Source organism: Pholcus phalangioides, unplaced genomic scaffold (genome assembly GCF_987345545.1).
Source record: "Pholcus phalangioides strain wild (caught in Gottingen) unplaced genomic scaffold, Ppha-v1.0 ptg000001l_1, whole genome shotgun sequence".
Taxonomy (NCBI): Eukaryota; Metazoa; Arthropoda; class Arachnida; order Araneae; family Pholcidae; genus Pholcus; species Pholcus phalangioides.
Genome location: NW_028301594.1, coordinates 10,791,212 through 10,816,351, shown reverse-complemented (window position 1 = coordinate 10,816,351; position 25,140 = coordinate 10,791,212). Strand labels below are relative to the sequence as shown.

Below are 25,140 nucleotides of genomic sequence, written 5' to 3'. Positions count from 1 at the left end.
ATGGTAGACGAGCATCTTACCACCAGGCCACTCGGGCACTGTTCCTGTTACTGGCGCTTACATAAGTTTTCCATTGTGATTTTGATATTGGAGGTTGGATATTATTGGTTGATAAAACAATATTGATGTCGTTCTACCTCAGCCGCGAATCACCGGCTATAGCAATATAAACGTTTCCGACACAGAAGGGATTGAAGAAAGGTTTAGGACCATCTTCTCCTGATTTGCTTTTATGTAGCGTCCTCTATCGACAAAAACGGAAGCTAATTTTTTTTTTTGCACTCAAAGGAAAAAATATATATATAATTTCCCCGTCGTGAAAATAACTTTTCCGTGAACCGCATTCAAATACACCAATACCTTCAATTTTTTTAAAATTTATGGGGCACACTGTACAAAATGTTTCACGAAGAGTTTCAGAAAAGCATAGTCAGTCTATTGCTGGAACTAAAAATTAAAATAAGGTATGACGAAAGAATAATCAGAAGCAAGAAAATTTAACAGTGGCAGTGGTATTTCCGTAGAAAGTTATTGAAAAAAAATATATACAGAGTATAAAAATTATAATTGATAAAATTGTAATTTATTATTTATACTTTTATACTAAACTTTTATTTAACCCTGGTCCCAATCAAATTAAATGTCAACTGATAAAATATGCATCCCTCTTTATTAAAATGAAACGAATTTATATATATATATATCCTGTATTCTTTGGTGAAAATTCGTCGACATATTGTAATGGATATACATATTGGTAATGGAAATTCTGAATTTCTTCCATTTAATGTGCTGAACCATTCAAATCTGTAAAAGGATATTATTACGCCGTCATTCAAATGCTTCGACTCGAGGAGACCAGTTTCGATTATTATTATTTTGTTATTATTATTTTTGGGTAGCTATAATTAGGCTACGACAACCAGATTTTTAAGGGTTTTTTCTAACATTATTATTATTTTTTAAATATTTATACGTTTTCCTTTTTCTTTCCAGCCACCTTGTTGGGCAGTTTGAATGTTGTGGTTGCCGATTTTGATGTTGTGAATAATGCTAGTTATTTGGAAAAGGCTGGAAATCTATCGAGAAAAAAAAATCCATAGTTTTACCCGGAGTTTTAACTACAGAAAATTATTCACACTGCAACTTTTCTTTTTAGTATTTCAATTAATTTATTTTAAGTGTTTCAATAATCTAGGATGATTTTAATTAAGTCTTATAGATAGGAGATTTAGTTTCTAGACGAGGTGCACTGTTTTCTCCCAAGAGGCAATGGTTGTCTCGACAGAGTCATAGTGAACAGGGAAAAGTGATGTTCTAGAGGCTTCCTTTCTAGCTGGAAGTAAGTTACTTGCCTACCCCAATATTTAAATACTCTAAAAATAATAGTACCAAATCTTGCTATCATCTTGCAACATATGCACTTTAGATTCCCCGGGCCATGCCAGGGAGAGCCCATACATTGGAACAGCACTGTCGAAAGTACCACTACCACTAGTATATTTACTTGGGGTGAATTTCAAATTTTATTATACAGGGTGATTCCATAATTCCCCTTGTCGAATTTTACTGACAAACCGTTGATCCTAAGGGTATACTTCCCAATAAAAAAAATATATAAATAACGTGTAGAACTTAGATACATTATTCATCTTGCAAAGGGTTGTATAGTCATTAAAATACAGAAACTAACTTTTTATACGGACACCTAGTCCTCAAAAACTCAATCAGAAAGTTGTTGCCCTGCCGTTTCTGATGCCAAGAAAAAAATTCCAAAAGCAATAGGTACTTTGCACATAACACTGTCCTGTGGCCATGACGTTATCTATACAATTATTGATACCTTTCATGTCTGTTATTAATACCATATGAATATGAGAGAAGAAGAGTTGTTTGACAACAACCTTTGTCTTCTAGATTTCATTCATTGATTGTTCTGATATAAAAAGAAACCTGATAAGTACTCAAACACTTTTCTGTCATCAGTTTTATATTTCTTACCCATATATATATAATTGGCTACGTGATTAATCTTCACATCGATCGCACGATTTATTGTTAATAAATCCTAAGCTCACAATATGATTGATTTTTTGGATGATATCTCTTTGATTATTGTGTGATCGGAAGAAAGCAATACACGCAATGATCGATTCACTCTGTTTCTCTCTACATTAACGGATAGTTTCAGAGATTATATTGCGATGATGGATATTGATGGAAATGAAAGATTGGTATCAATAGTGTGACCATATGACCCGTTATTTTCTGGGATTTTTCCATTTTTTGAATATTTTGGTCCCCCCCCCCAAAATTTTGATGAAAATTTCTCCCATGTCATAAATTCTTAAAACTTTTAAGATTTTATTCTTGAAAAGTTCCATTTTACTGTATATCATCAAAGTTGTCTTCGTGTTCTCCAAGAGTCATCCTCCCACTTTTCCGAGGCTTGGTTCATCCTGGCCTAGAATATGTCTTATAGTTTTGGAGACCCTATCTTCAGAAAGATATAGATTTGGCTGAAGTGATGCATGGAAGATCCACTAGAACACTAGTGGGTATGTATGAGAAGCTATGAAAAAAGACTTTAATCATATTTTCTATGAAACAACGTAGGCTTCGCGTGGAGATATGATTTAAGTATTTTAGATTTTCAATGGGATTGATAAAAGATAGATCATTTGATATTGTTACGTCGTCATGGAAAACGTTACGACTCCGGAAAACCATATTCGGGTAGTTAGAAATAATTCTAGCTTGTGTTGTGTTGCGTCGCAAAGATTTTTTTTCCAACAGGGTTGTAAATTCATTGAATAACTTTACTTCGGGTGAATTCTTTCGTTCTTCGTGAATTCTTTACAATAGACATCTTGAAAAAGTGATAAGTTTAGTGAGAGTAATCGAGAAGCGCTATTCACATGCTTAAACGAATGACAACTATAACTTTATGTTCAGTTTATTTTAGTTTTTTTTTCTTTTGATTTATTGCTACTGGTTTGCTGTATTTAGACTATGTGAATCATAGTTTTATGGAGTTTTTCCCAATATCATTTAGTTTTTATATTGATTTTTTCTTAATTTTTTTAACTTTGTTATTATTTTTTTCCAGCCACAAGGTGGTTGGAAAACCAGCCTGTTGTCACAGCTGATTTTGTATTATTTTTTATACTATTTGTATTTGTATAACCATATATTTATTCAATCTAATTATTTTTCCATGATACTGTAATTTGCTGCAGATTTAAACACGATTTTACCTTGGTATGCTTGAATTTAATTAGAGTGTTTTTTATACCTAATTAATTAGTTTTTTTTTCACTGGTTGTCGACACGTTTTTTGAATATTTTGGCAATGTAAAAGTCACAACGATGCCCTGTAATTTCCAGAATTGTTTTCTATGAAATATGATCACATTTGTACAACCATGATTGAAGTTCAAATTTAAATATTAAATAAAATTTTTCCTCCAATATTTTTATCTACTTTTCTCATTAATAAAAAACATCCAATTAAAAATTAAAAAATTACAGCATTGCAGTTGAAGAGCATGATGATACAACCATAACCACTCCGGATAATAATATCAATAATCAGTTAATACTTAAGTATCATTATTACAGCGCATAATTTTTGATATTAAATGCCGAAATTAATAACAGTTTTTAACTAAATCATAATGAAAATTAAGCACGAAGAGACCGAGTTTTTTTTGTACTTAAATGCTGTTTCACGTGCTTATTGACTATGACTCGTAAAAATAACTATTCGGGAAACATTTGCACCGGGAAGTACGAAACTTAATTATAATAATAAAGATGTGGTAATAAAGAAATGACATAACCACACCGAAAAATTATGCACGCTTCGGTCACACCAGTAGCATCCTTTTGCAAATTAGTCTAGATTATCATAACGAACACAAATTAACTGCAGCGCACGTCCCTTTAATTATCATCACCATCGCAGTTGGAAAAAAAATGGTTATATGCAAATTCCGGTTGTATTGCAGGTCATATACAAATAATGATTGCGTAAGTAAATTACCAGCAATAATAACATCGCAATTCATTGTTTCTATTTAAATAAACATCGTATCGGAACGGAACAGATACTCTAACCAGAAAGTTTTGTCACTTAAGCTACTAATAGCGTTTGAGTCCAGTGGAAATTATATAGGTTAACGGTCACTAGTGTGTTTACCTCTCTTTTTTTTTTATCGATTCTGATATACATAACAATATACTGTGTATAAAAAAAAAAATGAATGGACCCTGCCTAGTCTTTTTTCAATATTTTGAACCAGTTTTTTCTTCACTCGGTTATGCTTAAGGTTAGAATTATGTCTCTGGAGAGAGAGATAGATAGATGTTTACCGGTGTGGTTGATGATGGTCCCGATTATATTATCATGTGCCCATGTCCTAGTTTGTGACATGAAGAAGAAGATTTGCCGCCGCAAGGTCAGTTTCAACCCTTCAACCGTCCTTGGAAAAGAGAGAGATTAATTCATTATAATGTAGATCGTACACGAGTGTGTGTTGTTGCGTGTATAAAGTCTACTCGCTGGAGATGACCTGGTAGACCGACGTGAAAAGATATCTCTCCTTTTTTTTCTCCATTTACCCTTTATTCTCAATTACTTTTTATATATACGTTATATATGTAACCGGCTACTGTTCATTCATCCGCATCCGCCAAGAAACCTGTCTCATTTTCTTTAAGAAATAGAGAGAGAAAGAAAGAGAGAGAGACTACTCTCTTGACGGTCAGAGGTACGCCGGAAGGCCCATGGCCTCGATCTAAGCAAAGTATCGCTGCGAAACGTTGATGGCAGAATTGCCGTAGTATATGCCGACGACTTGCACAGCGAGAAGCATCATCTTCGACTTCCTCGCACGTAATAATAAGAAGCTCGTAAAACATTAATTTTTTTAACGTTTCGAAGTATTGTGCTGTGTAGGTGAGCATTTGTTCCCAACCAGTGGCGTAATATCAATCATTCATACCGACGAAGATTGATGCATATCGGAAAGCTACACATAATAGAGTAGTGATGGTGAACTTTTAGAAACCGGAAGTGTTGATCGTTTGTTCACCTTGACCCTCGGCAGTGTCGTGCTCGAAAGGCCCAGTAAAAGTTCCTGTAAGATCCCCCGTTCAGATTTCTGAAGCCCTCCGTACTCCTACGCAAATTCGCGGGTATTTTTTTGATGTGCTTGCGAAGACTTTTGAGTTCGTCAGTATATTAAAGATGAGGAGGTAAGCAATGAAATTTCGACTATTTTTCTTTCCCCATAAGTTTTAGAAATAATTCTAAGTCATTCCGAAATAAAATAATGCAGGCTTTTTTCATTTAGATGTATCTAAATATACAATGGCACTCCTGGTATAATCACCGTTAATTCATTCCAGAATTCATTAAGTTTTCTTATTAGAAATGATGGAAATGTGTATTACGGTTCCTCAAAATTTCAGTGTGCTTACATGACAAACTGCAGATTCATTTGGTTGATAAAATTAACTGATTTACATTGTTAGATTATTGTACAAGTCCATATCTTTTTTGGCGTACTACATTATAGGGATCATTCAAGTATTACGTCAGCATCGAGGGGAAGAGGGGGTTTGAAGGTTGCTTACGTCATCAACCACCCCTCTTTGAAGATATGAAATATTCTAAGCTGCTGATGAAATTTTGCTGACAAGGCGGGGGGGGGGGTCAAAAATGGCTAAAAATCTGCTTACGTAATACTTGAATGGTCCCATATTAGAATTTTTTGAGAGTAGAAATTAGCTCCGTGCCAGTCCGTTAACTATCTCGAAGTGTTGTTTTAAAATTTAATTCCTTTACGATGACGGCCTTAACGTAATATTGCGTCCAACCAACAGTAGAGTAAATTCAAACAAGTTCTCTGTTGTTCTCACGATTGTGAAGCTTTGCAGCAATTCTATCTACGGAAGTTGCTTTTTCTACACTCCTGAGAATTATTATTTTTTTCTACACATATAATGTATCTTTCTACTGTATGCAAGTAAGAGCGAAAGAGAACACGTAGGATTAGGAGGAGGAAAAGAAGACTCTAAAAAATCTAATTTTTTACCTGATCTACTTTATATACTATATCTATAGTCGGATCCCGTTATAACGAACGCCAAGAGACCGGAGGAATCCCTTCATTAAAACGAAATTTCGTTATAAAGGAATTTCAGGTTACCTAGCATTGTTCCTATGTAAACTTATTTGGGGGATTAGAAAAGTGTTCGTTAAAACGAGATTTTCGCTATAATGATATTCGTTAAAGCGGAATTCGACTGTATTTTATGATTTTGTATTTACTATACCTTTATCTATACTATTTTTCCTTTTATATTTTTTTCCTTTCTACTTAATTTTTCTAACGTGTGGTTATGTTAGGACGAGGTTACCAGATTTATAGCTGATTCGTCAAATAGAGATAATGCGAATTTGCTGCCAAAAGCTTGTACGTGAAGAGGTTAAGAGAGCCACACACAAGAACATGCCTGTTGTATGAAACGCCTCCAGTAAGTGGTCTTCCAGACCGTTAGGATGAGAAGTTAGTTGTGATAACATATAAAGCCCTCGGACGCGAGTTGTTGTCGTGCAAATGAGTAGACGAATTCCGAGCACGTGTCGAATTCTAAAAATAACGTTTCTTATACAATACCAAACTGACTGCATCAAATAAATTCACAGTAAATATGATTGATTATAATCAAGTTATAACTTGGACTTTCTTTTGTTTTGAATCTGGATATGATAAATAGCTGTCTTTCTCTTATGAGTGGAACCAGAATACTAGTCAAAGGTCAAGCATGACTAGGACTTCTCAAAAAACTTACTTACTTCTGTTTAAAAAAAAGTTTATAGATGCATTTTATTTTCTTACTATTGTTGTAAAAATTTACCTAAAATGCGGGAAAATCGATGTAAAAATGGCAAATGATTAATTATTTCCTTACGAGAGTTTCGGCAATCATGGATGTGATTAACATAAGAAGGAACAGAAAAAAAAAGGTTCTGTATACCTGGTGCCACAAATGTGTTAGTTACTTTTTCTCACTGTAGAGTTTTTTTTTTGACATCAGGGAGTTAAGTCCTAGCTTAAAGTATTGTGTAAGTTTTGAGTTAGCAATATGATGAATATGAACTTTGGGGGTCTTTTATCAGAGGGCAGCACTTAAAGTTGAATTTCCGGAGTTTTTTAAAATGGCTTTCAGGAGAAAATGTCTTTGAAATAAGTGTGATTTATTACATAAACTTTAGCAAAACAATTCTGGAAAAAAGTGTATGGGAAGATAAATATACCCTTTCATCTTAACTGAAAAAAAAAATGAACGAATTGATTTATATATTTCTTCACAAAGCAATTTTAAAATTTGAAGAAATAAAGATTTGCAGACATTTACGTTTTTTATGAAAAACATCTTGAAAATTCCAAAAATGAATGCTGTCCGAAAAACGGGTGTATTATACCAGCAAAAATTTACCACATATTTTCATTGAGATAAAGAAGTTCATTTGATTATTTTTCTCTGACAATGACACTCATGAGTGACAAAGCAGTCGTTAAAATAATTTCTAACTATTTGCTATTTTTACATCGATTTTTTTATGATGTACTTTGAATCATGTTTTCCGACTCGAAATTCTTTATATCTACCACTTTATCCCTCTTTCCAGAAAACTCATTCAGTGCGCCTGTTGGACAGGCTTCCTGATGATCACTATCTTGGCAGTTGACTCTTCAGCTGCTACTGCATCGAGTTCGTCCATTGAGAGTTCCAAATCGACTACTACAAAGACTCCCGTGAGGTTACAGACCACAAGGAGGAAGCCAGCAACTCGAGCAACGTCATCAGCTTCATCCTCAACTACTAAGCTTCTCGTTAGTTCAACCCCCGTACCGTCAGTGGAAAAGACAAAGCACAGAAACAGGCCAACAAGATCAACAACTGTGAGACCCACGACTTCCAGAAAACCAACAACTACCACCACGTTGTCGGCCAGGACAACCTCTAGCACGACTATTTCACCGGTAGATATTATGGACCAGATATATTCAAAACATGGAACAGGTTCGTCATCTATGGCCTCGGTATATGCTCAACACGGAGGTTCGTCGATGGACAAGATTTACGCGCAGCATGGTGGTTCCTCCATGGACAAGATTTATGCTCAACACGGCAGCGCATCAGTGGAGAAGGTTCATTCTCAGCATGCTGCTAGTTCCGCTATGGACCATATTTACGCCCAGCACGGTGGTTCGTCTTCGATGGACAAAATCTACCAGTTGCACGCCATAGCTGCAGCTACCAACAGGAGGACGACGCAGCCACCTTCTTCGTCCTCATCATCTGCGGAAGACGATATTTATAAGCAACATGGTTCCTTATCGCCTTCGTCATCAGTATCTAGCAACAAGGAATACTCCATGGAGAAAATATATCAGCAGCATTCTGCCTTACCATCATCCATGTACAGTATAATGGCGCAGCATTCGGCACGTCCGTCCAAAACAAAAAGCCCCGAGAAAACCTCGTCACCTTCATCATCCAGCTCGATATCCTCGCTGATGCAACCTCTTCTGAAACAGCTGACCCCTGTCGGAGCCGGAATATCTGTCATTTTGGCACCTCTGTTGCTTCTCAATGGCTTCTTCACTTTCTTCAGTTCTGTCAGCAGGTTTTTGAACAATTTCTCGCAGGTGGTGAATCCCGTAAGGCCTCCACCTGGACCTAATCCGGCCATCGATCCATTCCCACCAGCTTATCTAAGGCGCCAACCCAGGTTCGGCAATAACAAAAGCTTAACCCTCCCGAATTCAGAAGAACTATCGCTCCTGTTGGATATGGTCGTCAAAGCCTTGGAACAATATGAAAAATGATATGCCAATCCGAAGGAAAATAACAGGTAAGTTCTAAAGCCAACCACAAAAAATTTATACTCTTTGAACTATTGAAAAAAGAAAATGAATTAGGTTTTTTCGTCGGTTTAAAATTCTTTGAAAACATACATAAAAGCTAGAACTAATTTTTTGGTTAGCAAAGGTGTTTAATTTGTTTTTTTAGCTGTTTCACAGTTTTCATTTAGCTCAACATCAAGTCAATTTACCTTAAAAAAGAGGGAAACATATGAGAAGTAAACTGTAATTTTTTTTTCAACAACTGGCTGTTGCGAAGATGAATTTTTGGAGAAAGAGAGAAAATTTAACTGCCTCTGCGGAGAATCGAACCCACGTCCTTTCACTTTTCGGGTGAACACCCTAGAACACTAGACTACAAAGGTAACGAATCTCTCAATCTTTCTTTGGAGCTCCATGTACGGTCCCGTTCAATGTACACGAGCTCCAAGGAAAGATTGAGATTCGTTGCCTTTGTAGTCTAGTGGTATAGGGCGTGGGTTCGATTCCCCGCAGGGGAAGTTGAATTTTCTCTCTTTCCAAAAATTGATCTTCGCAACAGCCAGTTGTTAAAAACCCTCGTATGGTAGCGATTTCCCACGAGGATGGCTTTCATAAATGCCTAAATTTATTATTATTATTTTATTTATTACTATTATTATTTTATTATTTTATTTATTATTATTTATTATTTTATTTATTATTATTTATTATTTTATTTATTATTATTTATTATTTTATTTATTATTATTTATTATTAATTCCTTATTATCCAAAAAAATAAAATCATTCGCGATGATAGTCACTATCTGGGCATCAGGGCTCCCAGTAGGATAGATAGGACCGCTCACAACCCCGGTCTGATGCAAAAGCACTTCCCACGCCAGGAACCGAACCCGGGCCGCCTGGGTGAAAGCCAGGAATCCTAACCACTAGACCACATGGAAGATGCTTCGAGTAGGAAACCATTCCCTAGCACTCTTATTGTTGTCGAATAGCTAATTCTCAAAGATCTTAAAAAATGACGTTTTCCACCCAACATCTTGTGTGGAAGCCGTTTAAATCTCTAAAACGTTTTTTCTTCTGAAAACGGATAACAAATTTAATTTGTTAAACTATCCTTGGGTATAAGTCATATATTCAGTTTGAAAAATATATAATATCCATGCACTGATATATTAAACAAAAAAAAAAATCCATTCTTTTTACGACCAAAATTGGTGAGTCCGTCAAATTTTGGGAATTTCAGAAATGTTCCTCTCATCTGATAGATATTTTATTAAGACCATATGAAACCGTATATTAACTGTAGCCCGGTCAGTCTTATATCGTAAATGAATGAATTTTCTTTCGGTTCAAATGTCGGTTTCATATTTTGGTTCATATTTACGGAGAATTCTTCACAAAATATGATTTATCGGCTTTAAAATGTCTCCGTTTGAACGGAAAAACCGTTTTACCCGCATTTAACGCTGTTCTTTTAGCAAATTTCCTCCGTTTTTCGAATTCGATTATCTCTGTGAATATTGTACTTAGAAACATGGATTTTTTTTGTTGGCATCAGGAGGGACAAAGCAATAACTTTCTAATTATAAGTTAAAGCACAGGGGAGCATTCAAAAAAATTTATAATTTTTTGTTTTGTTATACACTGTATTTTTACACTCAACCCTGGTACAGGGTGATTTTTGAACGCCCGTTGAGCATGCTTTATACTGGAATCATATCTCTACGACGGACGGTTGATGAGATAAAGCCCGTGCTAGCACTTACAGGGCACCCTGTGCATTTCATCTTTCGTTCAATAAACTCCACAATGCCAATTTCTTAATTTCACTAAATTACGTTTTGGTGCTGTATAGTAGTAAAAATTGATTGTACCTCCGCAATGGTAATGGCCATAGCAATTCACCCAACGAAAAAAACAGAAATCGAAACTTAATGTAGTGACTGATTTAATCAAAAGACTTAAAAATTAACTTAGCTAAATCTTAGAGCCGCGGCTAAAATTACGGGAAATATTACAGTAGTTTTTTCTTATAAATATCCAGCATGCTTCATACAGATTATATGTCTCAAAGTGTTTGCACAGTGAATATCTCTGCAATCGTTGGCTTTAGAAACGTACTATCAATACAAAAAGTTTTCAAATGACGTGCAATTACTCAAAATGTTTTAAATTTTCCAAAGAGGTCGTATACATAAGGAAATAGAAAAATTCACTATTCATGTAGACCCTGTGTGCTAAAACTTCCATCTAATGTAATGGAAATGCGGCTCTGAGAAGTCATTCACGAAAAATTACATATTTTCAAACACGATATTAACAGAGATATCTGACTTTAACGTTTTTAAACAGCATTTATCGCCATTGAATGAGGGTGTAGTTCATAAATTGCGGAACGTAAATTAAATTCAAAGTTGTAAAATAATTGTTAAAAATGTACAGTAACAGTTAGTTATTGCAAATTGAAAAAAATAAAATGGTTGATTTTATCTTGTGTACAGTCCCCAAATATGGCAACTTCCGAGCCAATGCCAACTTGCCGACTCATTGATAATTCGCCAAAAAAAAACAGTGATATTTTGTATTAATACCTAAATAATAAAAATATTGAATTTAAAAACCTGAATGTTTTTGTAAATGACTTTTCAAAGCGGGATCTACATTTCAACAACTGAAAATAAAAACTGTATAAAAAGTAAATTTCTTTATTTTTTTTTATGCATATGGAACCTCAAAAAAAATTTAACATTTTAATTAACTGCATGTCATTGGAAAATTTTTTGTGAGTTTCTGAAGTCAACGGCTGCAGAGATGTCTGCCGTGGAAACAATTTGGGCTGTATAAGCGAATAATAAATTGCGTTAAAGAATGGGATGCTGCAATTACTATGATTTCGTTACGGCCCATTTTTTTTTGAGCTAATATTTGAATACGCCATTCTGTTAACGTGACCAAACCTTGGCTTCGTTATGCCAAGATTTAATTTTATAGCTTTTCAAAATTGCTGCGGTAGAATTGAACCGAGATCAAAATCACCGCACGAAATTACGGGTGTGGTAATGCAGTGAAATATACGTATCTGTATCCTACTGACCATCATTCTTTTATAAGAACTACTTCCGTGATCCTGTTGTGTTAGTTTTTCCTCCAATTAACCAAGTGACTCGAATGCTATTCATGTTCGAAATTACATTAAAAAATAATTATTATAAGAAACTGTGGCGGAAGCGAAAAGAGTAGGGCTCTCTAGATATTTTTCTACTGTGTAACGTCTGACTTCTTAGCCTGCATTAAATCTACAATAATTACAGCTGGAAATGAGTTATCACTATACGTATGTGCACGTGTGCATATGACCCAGCCGTAAAACTCGGTGTTTTTAATGATTTTTATCAGAGTCATCCACATTTTCCTTATTTTTACCGTATATATTTATATCCTCAATAAACGTCAGAAATGTGATTTCAATTTGCGATTTATTGCGAGAAAATTGTAATTAGTCGAGGTTAGTGTGACTATCGAGGAGACCACATCAGAGGGCATCTTCCGTATTGATAATTGCTGAGCTTCAGATCTTCTGGAATGCATGGAGAATTTATGGTTGTGGTTCATACTTATTACCATAAAGGTCAACGGCATATGCGTTTTTATGGTGATTTTATGGTTTTATTTGAGAATTGACATTGCAGTGGAAATTTAATATTCTAGTTCGGAAAAAAGTTATCTAAATTTAATTGGCTGATGAAACGGATAGGGCATCACAGTAATTTCCGGGGAAGAAAGTCACTGGAGGGTGTAAGCCACACCCAGAGTAAAATGTATAGAAAAAAAATGTTTTCGTAGAAACATCGCTGCTTTGTATGAGCCGCACTAAGAACTAGAAAAATACAAAAAATGTGAATGAAAAAGTAAATTTTGTGTACATTTTCGACTTCTGTTTGAGAATTTTATAACACCACTGATTGACATTATTCATTATAATGGAGTAAAGATGTTCACAAAAATTCATGAGAAATTCCTTCAAAGTTTGACTATTGGGAAAAAAACGTTAGACTTTGGTTTTGAATCAGCTGAGAGAGAGCCAAAAATGAACTTTTAAAGCTATGTATATAAACCACTGTTTTCTTAGGGAAATTACCCGATAGAAAAAATTATGAAACCAATCTGCAGAAACTTTACAAACATAATAGGATATTTCAGGATTCATCTCTTACAGTTCATATCCTTGCCTTGTTTTTTTCATTGGTGGGGTAAACCCTCTTTCAGAATTTGTATCCGATTCGTTTTCCCGGGATTATATATATTTTTCCTATATAGAGATCAATAAATAAATAAATTTTGATTCGTAGCATAACGGGATCACCTCTGATTAAATATAATTTTATTTTCAAATAGATAACCTGTATTGATTTCAAGGAATTGCTTAATTGCACTGCTCGACGAAAAAAAATTAATGTTCTTAAGGAAATTTTAATGGTTTTATGGTATATTGGGGCTTGTAATTTCGAATCTATAGCATTGGTTTTGTCAGATAGGCTCTAGTTTTTGAGATGAAGGGAAAATTAAATTTCTCAATGGTAATACGTAAGCGGCATACAAATCACATTGTTAAGAATATGTATGCATTATCCAAAAAAATAGAGCCAACTTGACAAAACCAATGCTAGATTAGGAATTAGCGCACTAAAATGACTCTAAAACCCCTGAAATATCTTTGCCGATGATTTAATGTATTTATTTATAATGCACAGTGTCAATGTGAATTGTTTGCGGCTTATGGCATACCATTGAAATTTAATTTCCACTTCATCTCAAAAATTAGAGACCTATAGGTCATGACCTATTATATGTGAATGAATCTCGACAAGTAGGCCTATTGATATTGGGTAATTTTAATTATTTTAAAATTGTTCAGTTTCTATTGGTAAATATCAGCGTCATTGTTATTTAACCCTCTCTTCAAGAACCCATAGAACTCACAACTTTATAAAAAGAAAAATGTCTCAATGCCACAAATGGCACACCATGGTATCAGGAGTGGCACGCAAACGCTTTACAAAAACTGGAGAAATTCTATTCCATTTTTCAATCAAAGAAATTCTGTCCAACTTTGAAACAATGCTTTAATTATGAATGATGGTCTTGTGGACTGCCAAACCTATATTTAGTACGATGGGCACTCTTAAAATAACAATTATGTGATGATGATGACTTTCTATTTAATGCGTTTATGTCCGCTTTTCCATCTTCGGGCATAGTTGCTGAACGTCCCATGTGTACGCAATTCGGGACAGTCAGCATGGTGGGGGAAGAAATGCATTGTATAACACAATTATACTGTACACCCATGAATTCTTGGAGAAGGAGGGAGTGGGGGCTGAGCTTTCTTACAATTTTGTTTTGTGGGGAGGGGCGAACACCGTAAGTCTTCAGATGTCGGTGTCTATGCCTAACATGGCGTAGGTAAGATGACTTCTACCGATGTATTTGCATACACAATCTGCATCGCGATAATCGAATTTATGACCGAAAAATAAAAACAATTTATAACTCAAAAGTAACAAACTGAATATTTCTGCGAAAACAAGAGGACAGCCGAAAAATATTTTGCAGGAACGGAGAGCATGCTCGTGTCTTGTCAAACTGGACGTATATTCTGCGTGTTAAAATTCGTAGAGTGGCACGCGTATCGAAAATAATCTTGATTGTGGCACGGCTTGGAAAAAAAGTTGGCCACCCCTTGCTTTACCCTCTCTTCCAGGACCTATATAGAACTCACAACTTTATTAAAAAAGAAAAATAAATGTCTCTTCGGAGTTTTTTTCACGATCGTGTAGGTGTTAATTATTTTTTTAATCTTTAAATATTCAAGAATGAGTCTAAAACAGAACACGTGTGTGTGTGTGTTAAGATCCAAGGCCAAAATCGTGAGCTCTAAATCACACTTTAATTTCCATTAGATTGGTTATACTCCTAACTTAATGACGCCTGTAAATCGACTGAAATACAGCCATGGCCTCTATATCCTGTCGGTGTGTGTGTGTGAATGACCAATATAGAATTTTTTTTTTATTTGGAATTCAATTACACGGGGGCGGATTGCGTAAGCAGCTGTGCTATTATAAAATATTTTGACCGCGAAATAGATCTCTTCAAACCAAAAGCCCTATTTATGTCCAAGAATGGAAAATATAATCTTTTATTGATGATGAAAAGATACTTCCTTATAGCTCCTGCATTTTCAGGTCATATCACTATAATCCTCATTTTTTGTTGAATTCTTCCATTTTTCTGACCTTTCATCACTTCCTGCGAAAATTATGGCCGAATCGAATATCATATCCATACAAATACGTCCTCCCTATCAGTGTAATAACCTCTTAAGATACTCGCAACTGTATCAAAGTTGAAACTACCGGTTAAACGAACACGAAGAAGCCCAGAAATTATTTACTATGAGTTTCCTAGTTTTCTATTTATAAATGCATGAATATTTCATCAAAAAATAACCGCGGCTTTTTCACCCGTGAACCAATTGGCGTGTGATTCGTCATCTACTTTTTTCTCAAGATGCACTTTTTGAATGCTATTGCGATGATTGATCGGTCGTTCCGATACTAATCGAATGACGGTTATCGCAAGTTGGCGAAAAGAACCATATAAATAGTAATAATGTATTTAGATTTTATACGAAACGCTTATCGCTGTAATTGGTGCATTTAGTAGAACTGGAGTTGTTACTCCGAATATAAGAATGACCCCATCGCATGTTCTCCCTGGTTTTTTTTTTTGCGTGTTATGCTGATTCTATCTCTTGTCGTCGTCTATTTTTCTTCAATCCAGATATTTTGTATCTAAGATAAAACCATTTAGGTCGATCAAAATATTGAAGGTGAACGGGTAATAATTGCACTATGGTCTTTTATTGTATTGAGGAAACCGAGGGGAAAAAAATCTTTATTTTGTGGGCAAATCCGATTTTTTTTTTTCCAGGAAAGCGCAAATAACATAAGATAAATAGCGCTAATGAGAATCGGAATCTACCTTTTGATGTTATGATCTGCGTAAGACGCAACCGAGAGAGTTTCTGTCAGGGGCGTAGCCAGAAATTTCGTTCGGGGGGGGGGACCAAAGTGACAGAACAATGGATTTGGCCATCTTTTTCCCCTTTTTCGGTCATTTTCTCACATTTCGGGGGCACCAGACCCCCAAGTCCCCCCCCACTCGCTACGCCCTTGGTTTCTGTTGTTATAAAATGGCATCCAACTCGAGAGGCCGTGGTATATATTTTTTTTATTTACAACTGGTCTTTTAATTTTTAAAGCATTTATTTTTATATAAATAAATATTTCAATATAAATAAATATCTAAATATGATACAACAAAAAAAGAAATTTTCTTTAAAATTTTTGAAAAATTAAAAATTTCTCTAACAAAATGCTTCTCTTGAAAAATTGTCATAAATTAGAATTTTGTTTGGGAGAAACAAATAATAAGTTTAAAATTTCACCGACAGATGGCACTTACTCTGTCATCCTATATATATACATGTTATATTCTAGAACTATACATTCCAGAAACCTTGATATATATCATACATATATATATATATATATATATATACATTCTTCCGATCACATTCGCCCATTTGTCTGACTTGCGCGTACATAGCCAACACCAGCTATAGCAGATATATTATATAGCTGGTGTTGGCGTAGCACGGGCATCGTAAACTTTGTACCTGGAGACACTAACGAAAAGTAAACATTTAACTAAATCTGCGCAGACACTATGGCTTCATGTAACTGCAATATAATGATATCTAGATACATAATCTTGTAGTCTAATTACAGAGACACATAATCTTGTAGTCTAATTACAGAGACACATAATCTTGTAGTCTAATTACAGAGATGCAGAATCTAGTTCAGTTACATAATCCTATCTAAAAACTAGATTATTTATATTCCATGAAAAAAATTCAAATAAAAGCTTTTGAAAAAAGTTCTAATTTAAAAAAAAGCTAATAAGTGAATCAAAATGTTTTGAATCAAAAAAACCAAGTATATGATTTTCTGTAATTGTCTGTTTATTCCTAGTCATAGACATAAGAATAGAATGAAAAAATTAAAAAAAGCCCGACATTTTTTTTTTCTATGCAGAAAAAAATTAAAACCCGTCAGCGGGTTTTTAAAATTTTTTCATTCTATTCTTATGTCTATGACTAGGAATAAACAGACAATTACAGAAAATCATATACTAGGTTTTTTTTATTCAAAAAATTTTGATTCACTTATTAGCTTTTTTTTTTTTAAAATTAAATTTTCTTTTTTGAAAAGCTCTTATTTGAGTTTTTTTACATGGAATGCAAATAAAATCTAGTTTTTAGATAGATTATGTAACTGAACTAGATTATGCATCTCTCTGTAATTAGATTACAATGCTCGTGCTAAGCATGGCGAAGTCAGTTTCGGGAAGAAGTGGATACACGGGCAAGTGAGGCGAGTGGTTAAAGAGAATGAAATTGTTACGTTAAAGAGTGCCCATCAAGTTTTCAATGTTACTATATCATCGTCCCAAGGACGACGACATTTTCAACAAGAATTCATTTTGAAAAAAATCTCTCAGTGAACATAAACATTATCAACTATTACTATACTTATCATCGAGCGCCTTTGTGAGCATTATAACTACCAAACGATTTGAAATATAGATGGCAGCACTAATTTCATACACACCGTTGTAATCGTATGCTGACACTGTTGTATACACACACACACACATAAACAATTCTAACAAAACCCACTCTCCTTTGACAGGGAGAAAAACTGTAGTTATATAATTATCCAATAGTGATAGATTAAAGTTTTGCATGGTTTAGGAAGGTCATATAACTGATGGTTCTTTTGGTGGAGTGCAACTTATCGGTGAAATTTTATTTTCCTCTTGCAAAATAAAATTGATTTCAAGACATGAATTTAGATACAGACCACATACTGTTATGACAAATTGTTTAATTTTTTGATCAATTATTGTGAAGTCCGGTGACTTTTGTTTCGCCCTATGTTTTAATACCTTTTCGGATAGATTTCAAAAGCCATTTAACACCAATGGGAGGGTGTGGAAGAGCTCACGGTTTGGTTTTTTTTCTCTAACTTACCAACAATGCTCTAATTTGCTAACAATGGTACTTTGAGTGTTGCCTGGATGGAAAAGTTCTCGTTAACGAGATAAGTTCGGTGGCGTTCATGTCATGTTTTTCGAGTGTGGGAGAGAACAGGTTTTGGGCAGAACAGAAAGAAGAGATAGAAAGAAGGTTTCAAAACCAGGCGCTCTTGACTTGTGTAACTGCGATTTCCATTATTTTTCCTACATTTTTATATTGATACTACCATTGAGTTCCTTCCATCACATTGATCTCTTGATCTAAAGGCCTATATAATTTCCTTTTGATAAAAAATAACCAATACCTATTACTAGAGCCCAGAAGTTTTGGCACTAAAAATGGTCAAAATAACCAAGCAAAAAGGCACTGAAAATTTTTAAAGTAGGCATAAAAAAAAACATTTATAATTAACGGAAGAAAGAAAAAAATAGCTAAAAGCTTAGGTATTAAATGTCCGAAAACTGGCTAAAAATTGGTTGCATTTACTCCGTCTACTGCTTTAATTATAGCTTATAATAACTGCATTATTTTCAAAAGTAAATTGTTTTCATGCTAAAAAATAGTGGCTGCGATCTCTCAAGATTAGGCCGATTCCGAACGAGCATTACTAGACACACAGAGCCACAGAGATAACTAATACATATGGGGATATATACCTGTCAGGGCCCGGTGTGGCCGCACCTGACACACCGTTGAGGGCGTCTCTGCTCGATTCAATCAAATACTAAATACATAATCTAAAATAACTTGCTATGGTTGTTTGAAGTGCATTTGTGGTGTAAAAAAACTAGAATGGGCTCTAGGGCCAAGGTCCTCTCAACTCCTGCACGGTCCGGGTGAGCCAAGACGACAACTGATGATCTCTTGGGACAGTGATCGATCGGCTATACATTTTCAATGCAGTCCAGTGTATGCGTATGATATGTTATAAGGAGAAAAACAAACTTCTAATTTTTCTCAGCTACTCTCATATGTCTGTTTACACAGATACGTTTGTCTAAAATAAAAACATTAATGTCTAACATTATTTGGCCAAAGCAAAGTTAATGCAGGGAACACCAAGTTTTCTATCTCAAGCACTTATACCTATTCGCGTTTAAATGGGGCTGAAGACGGGGGCTTTCTGATATTAATAATCACCAAGAGGTTTTGAAAAAACAAGACCAAATCACCAGATTTTGAAGAAAAAATCAAGTAAGCCTTTTGAAATTCTCCATGCACAAAATATTCAAGTTCTGTCGAATATGGACTCTGAAATTCACGAGCAGACTTAAAACATTGTTATAGAAAATAGGCATTTATGGCAGGAAAAATTAAAGAAAGGCATTTTCACATAAAAAGTTCAAAAATAGGCAAAAATAGGCATTTATGGGCATTTGACCCGGGCTTTACCTATATTACATTTACGAATTCAATAGACTATCCGCTCCTCTCTTCCTCTCTCTCTCTGTGTCGCTCTATATATATAACTTCAATAATTTCATAACCTCTAATCTCATTAACAGCATTAAAACACGCGATATTTCGAAAACTAATTAATTACTAACAGGATTTCAGAGACTAATAGAAGTCATTAGATGCTATCGGACATCAATTAACACAGCGAGTTAATCGACATGTATTCGGGTCAGAAACCGGGTTCTAGTCAAATCATTGATGATTTATTGATTCACTTAATGATAGCAGGTCAACTGTAGAGAGAGAGAGATAAGTTAGTATATTCTTATGGGAGAACTAGCTGTTACTCGCGGCTTCGCTCGCGTGGGTTTAGTAATCTGAAAAAACTCGGCGATGATTTCCCCTCATATAACATTTGAACCACACATGATCCCCTTTGGGGATGAATTTTCGGAAATCCCGTCTCAGTGGATATCTGCATTATTAAATATAATACTGACTAAATTTCGCATTCGGCTCAGTGATGATTGTTCCACATAACCTTTAAAGCCCCCAGGAGGGGTGAATTTTGAAAAACCCCTTCTTAGTGAGTCTCTACATTACAATAGCCGTTGAAAAATATTGACCAAATTTCATGAATTTCATCTTTGAACCCCCTTATGAATCTCCCCCGTCCCGGGTAATACGTTATATTTGAACCCCCGTATGACCCCCGTCTGTATGCCGGTCCGCAACTAGGGATGGGTGGCGGGGGAATTAGCATCCCCTTAGGAATTTCAGGTACCTTTCAACACCCTGGCTCAATCTTGAGGGTATTAAATGCCACTCTGTAGTTGGTGTTTGACACTGGTCAAGAATCTCACACACAGCCCTATTGCTACTTAACACTAGAACGGCCAGAGCAGAGTCATTTTGACTGTTTTTGATTTTGAAAACTCTATAATCTTGACAGTATTTCACGAAGAAAGGCGACGAATTTACCTTTTTCGTTTAAAATGAGGTGATGCGAAATGGGTACTTGCCCCAGTCGACAGAGTAAATTCTTGTTTCGAGTTCCGGCCCCGTCCTGGGTGGAACAAGTACAAACAGATTTTGATCCCATTTTATTCTTTTCTCGCACTTCGCAAATATTCAGAAAGGTTTGTAATTTTTAGCGCATACTAAAAGTAGAAGTGATATGCTATTGTGTTTGTTTGCTTTATATATACATGCATTGAGATGTCACGCTATTTCTCTTACAGGAGCTGAGAAGATTTGACGAATATAAATCACTTGATACGGATGTGGATGATGACATGTACACCCCTATTAACATAATATTCTTGTCATTGAGTGTGTTACTGAACATGTAATTCAAAGAAAGACGTACGCAGGCATTAATCAGTACATGTTCAGATTTAGGTAACTTAAAATAAAAGGAAGAACTCGATGTAGAAAATAGAAAAAAAAAAGAGACATACGGATCGAATTGAGAAAGAAAACAAAACGGACGTGCGGAATACTGTGTGCCAAAAAAAGAGAGAGGAAAAAAAATGAGGAAAGCCTTCATTCATTAATGTTTGTACATAGTTGCTGGTTGATTATGTGAAAACACATAATTTATTAATACGTAATTTATTTGCATTCATGCATGTTTATTTTGCATTTTTTTCACTAATAAAGTTAGTTTTTACTATTAATTTCCTTTACTGAATCATACTTGTATTGTATTGTCAATATTATTGCATAAAAAAAGATACTATTTCATCATTTTGAACTATCTATTTTCAAATGAACTGTTTTATGCACACGATCAATAATGTTATTACTGTTTCTCTTGATTGATAACTATCGAGATTTTATATTTTCATACTCGATAACTCATTTTATTCATTTTCAAGAAACTTGTCGAACAAAAATCTGAAGTTTAATCCTTTCAGAACTTCATTATGAAAATAATGAAATAATATTATCATGTAAATTTTTTGGTTGGTCGTCTTAGTTCTAACTATGGCCTAGAAATAAAAAAAAAAATAATTTTTTTTCTAAGAATTAGTTAGTATTCAGCGAACTAATTGACGTGATACTTCAAAGTACCGTCAGCACTCTACGCTTACAATAAAAATAAAAAACACCGATTCAAATACGACGAATAATGCAGTTGCACAGGAATATTTATTCATTTCACCACGAAGAAACCCATAATTTATTTCACTACATTTGGGGGGGGGGGGGTGTGTGCAGTATACAAAAGTGTAATTCAGTAAACATTTTTATAAGGGGTGAAACATCTAACTAAATTTTATTAGTTAATCTACTAATTATAATTTTTTTGGTCTCAAATAAATACCAACGGTGGTACTAATAACTTGGATTCGGAAAATATATCAAGACCAGTATAAAACTGGTGGTGCACTATGACTATGGTCCCCGCCTTCCGAAACAACGATAATCCCTATTACAGATTTTTTTTAAGGATTTTCCACTAACTATCCTTATATCGAGGTCTCATTTATTAGTTCTAAAAAAATAAAAAACCCGAAATTATATATAATCGAATTTGAGTTCACCATTGTTTACATACATTACAATCTATACCTCACCATGTACTGACGGTACTTCTGCAGTACATACTGACGGTACATGTACTGACAGTACCAGTCACAAATTCACTTGGTATTTGAAACACGGGTATTATTTTACGAAAATGGTGGCATGAATCGAAATATGGATGCATAATGAGAAAGAAAAAAATATGTACATTATGCATTCACGTCTCAACGCTTCCCTTAGTATTGCATCTCTGGCAAAGTTGCATCTCTGCAAGTATAACTGCTTACAATGATGACCGCGGAAAAGTGTGTGAATTTTTATTCATAAACCTTCGTCATATTTAAAAAAACTAGTAGTCCCCACATTTGCTGTGATCTGGAAAGTGTAAAGTAGTCATGCAGCTTTCGTACTTCAAGATCCCAACTCTCAAGAACGTATGTAATTGGTGTTAAAAGTTAGTGGTGCTTTTGATGTGCTGTCAAAACTGAAGGGGTTAACAATTCACAATCAATCGAGCATAAGCTACTCCTTTGGAAATGGTTGTGACTTGCAAATATACAAAGTCAAAGACCACAACAGGCAAATTGCCCAACGAAGTGGCTGAAAAGTGCCCTTTCGTACATTATAAATTCTTTTACGTCACTACTGATACACTTTCGTTTACTCTTGAACGTTATCTTGTCCCTACGGAAGGAGGGGAGGGGGGTGCATCTGTTAGAAACACTATTTCAAAGGAAAAAATTGCTATATTATAATACATAAAAATTGAAAATGCCTTATGCGAAACCCAAGAACTACAGATTGCGAAAACAATCCGTATTTTTATCATATTACGATAAAATTTTAAGTTTCGGGCCAGATGAAGCACATCAATCTTCCCGTTTTTTCCCCCAGGGTAGGCCACTTAAATCACGTGAAAGATTTACTTCAGATTTAACGGCAAACTTCGGTAAATAGCACGTGCTGCCATTGAATGAAATCATTAATTTTCGAACTTCAACATTTGCGGAGTGCATCAGGCATCTCTAACCCCCTTCTCGCGCGCAGCACAGTGTTCCCTTGAAGCACCTAGAGTGCTAGAAGCTCGTATCTGAGCGAGCACTTGATCAACGTCTCAAGTAAACACCTTGTACAAATTGCTTTGAAGGATGGAAACAATCCCGATTTCATGCATTCGTATGTCAAACTTGCCGTAAGGGGGACTCTTGTTTTGATGACGGGTACAAGCAGTGCTCGCGACTAGAAGAAGGTTGAAGACCTCTGCGCTACATCCTAGGATGATCGTTGAGGGCTGACACGGGGCATAACGGTGATCAGTTAAATTTATCAGCCAGTAGACCGTTACGTAATAACTCGGCCATGATTCATAAGGCATTCCTAGAATGCAGGCAAGCCTCAAGAACATCATAAACCAATCTATTACAGCATCGGTCGGTGATTACGACAATCTTCGAAGTCGTAAGAAAGGGTCGCATGCATATTTGATTAGGTGATTACGATCCAATTATGACGTCGGCGAAATGAAGTTTCTTTTCCTTTTCGGTTTTCCTAACCCCAAACACCGTGAGAAAACAGATTCTCTGTTGTTCTCTTTTGAACTTTTTATTGGAAGATTGATACGCATGAATTGTCAAAACAAGACCCTGACGTTATTGACTAAGTTGTAAGGAATGACACACACTTACGCATGTAGAGGATCAACAGATTCCTTTAAAAATCCAAGTTCACGGTGCTTGAAAAGAAGCTTTTTTATACGCGACAAGGAAATGAATAAAAGACGGGTCAGACATATATCGCCATTTTTTTTAATCTTCTCTCGTAAAATAGATGGAGAACTGCCTTAACTTGTTGATCTTGTTGAATCAGAGCACGTGTTACACGTGTTCAGGGTTGTTGAGTGGCTACACTCATCTTACCACGCGAGCGCGAAAGAAGTCCTTCTTATAATAGGGCTTGACGTGTAAGGGTGGATTAAATTTATACAATATTTCCGCGTGACCTAGAGACGATGTAGATATTTTTAGGAAGGTGCTGAACCTGAACTCTTTTTGATCGGGTTCCTTATCTCTTAATCCGTGCTACAGAGAAAAATAAAAACAAACAAATAGAATCCACGCAGAATTACGTGCTTCAATGTTCTGAGCCCATTTCCAACAGATCAATATAAAATTGAAATTTATGGCCAGAAATATACTGTTCGATAATCATACGAGGAGCCGATTTTCAAAAGGGAGCATTTCCACTTTTTTCCGAAATGCATTTTTCAACAGTTTCTGAAACTTTGGGAAAGAGCTCTGTCGGATTATTCAACGGGGTTTATTCAATAGGGAATAAAGTTTTGGTAAGTGAAGTTTGTGACTTCTACCAAAAGGGAACATTTCCACTTTGTTCATTTACTTCGGTATTTTTCATTCAAAAGGGAATATGACAAAGCGATTGTCCTATTAGCGTTGAGGGATTTTTTTCAAAGCACATTTTTCAACAGCGCTTTCAAAGTCGCATTTTACAGTAGAACATCTCGATAGGGTGTTAGTCATGTCCGTTATGGGAGGTTCCATAGTAGAATGGTCTCATGTTTCCTTATGTTACTCACTAGAGAGTAGTAAGGGTACCTTCCTTGGCTGAAGGAAAGTGAAGGCAAAATTCATAGAAATTGAAGGAATTTGCATATATGAATGTGGTTTTTGTGAAAAAGTTATTTTCACGTATGGGGGTTTTTTTGGTAAAGGAAAAAAAATGTAGTCACAATTTTTGTCGATAGAAAGCGCTACACACGGAAGCAAATCACTGGAAATATGCAAATTAGAGTCGTGAAATAAAAGGTATACAATTAACAGCTCATTTCTGAATTTCCCTGTTACTGACGCTTTGCAGGGCCGTCTTAAGAGCACCATGGGCCCCCGGGCCAAGGGATTTTTTTTGAGGCCCTACCAGGCACATTTACATGTATATTCCTCGAAAATTTCAACTATACCTCATGTTTGTGAGGCCCCCGGCCCGTTCCCGGGTGAGCCCATGCGTATAGACGGCACTGGCGGTTACATGAGGTTTTCGAGATTTGCGTGAAAAAATACAAGACATCTCCAATTATCGCCAGAAAAGTTGCTGAAGGAAAGC

General features: G+C 35.3%; 1 protein-coding gene and 1 non-coding gene across 3 annotated transcripts; one reads left to right on the top strand and one right to left on the bottom strand.

The window, feature by feature from the left end:
- Positions 1–982: 982 nt before the first annotated feature.
- On the top strand, positions 983–21,170 carry LOC149089850 (uncharacterized). Of its 2 annotated transcripts, none has more exons than XM_089251888.1 (3): positions 983–1,342; positions 7,703–8,932; positions 20,733–21,170. In XM_089251888.1, the coding sequence occupies exon 2, from the start codon at positions 7,740–7,742 to the stop codon at positions 8,904–8,906; it is 1,167 nt and encodes a 388-aa protein (XP_089108014.1). In that variant the 5' UTR covers positions 983–1,342; positions 7,703–7,739; the 3' UTR covers positions 8,907–8,932; positions 20,733–21,170. The 2 variants fall into 2 exon arrangements, with proteins under 2 accessions (XP_089108014.1, XP_089107954.1); XM_089251828.1 differs by lacking the exon at positions 983–1,342 and adding an exon at positions 4,280–5,259.
- Positions 9,797–9,868, bottom strand: TRNAE-UUC (transfer RNA glutamic acid (anticodon UUC)). The gene has a single exon. It is a non-coding gene; the product is annotated as a tRNA-Glu (tRNA).
- Positions 21,171–25,140: the final 3,970 nt, after the last annotated feature.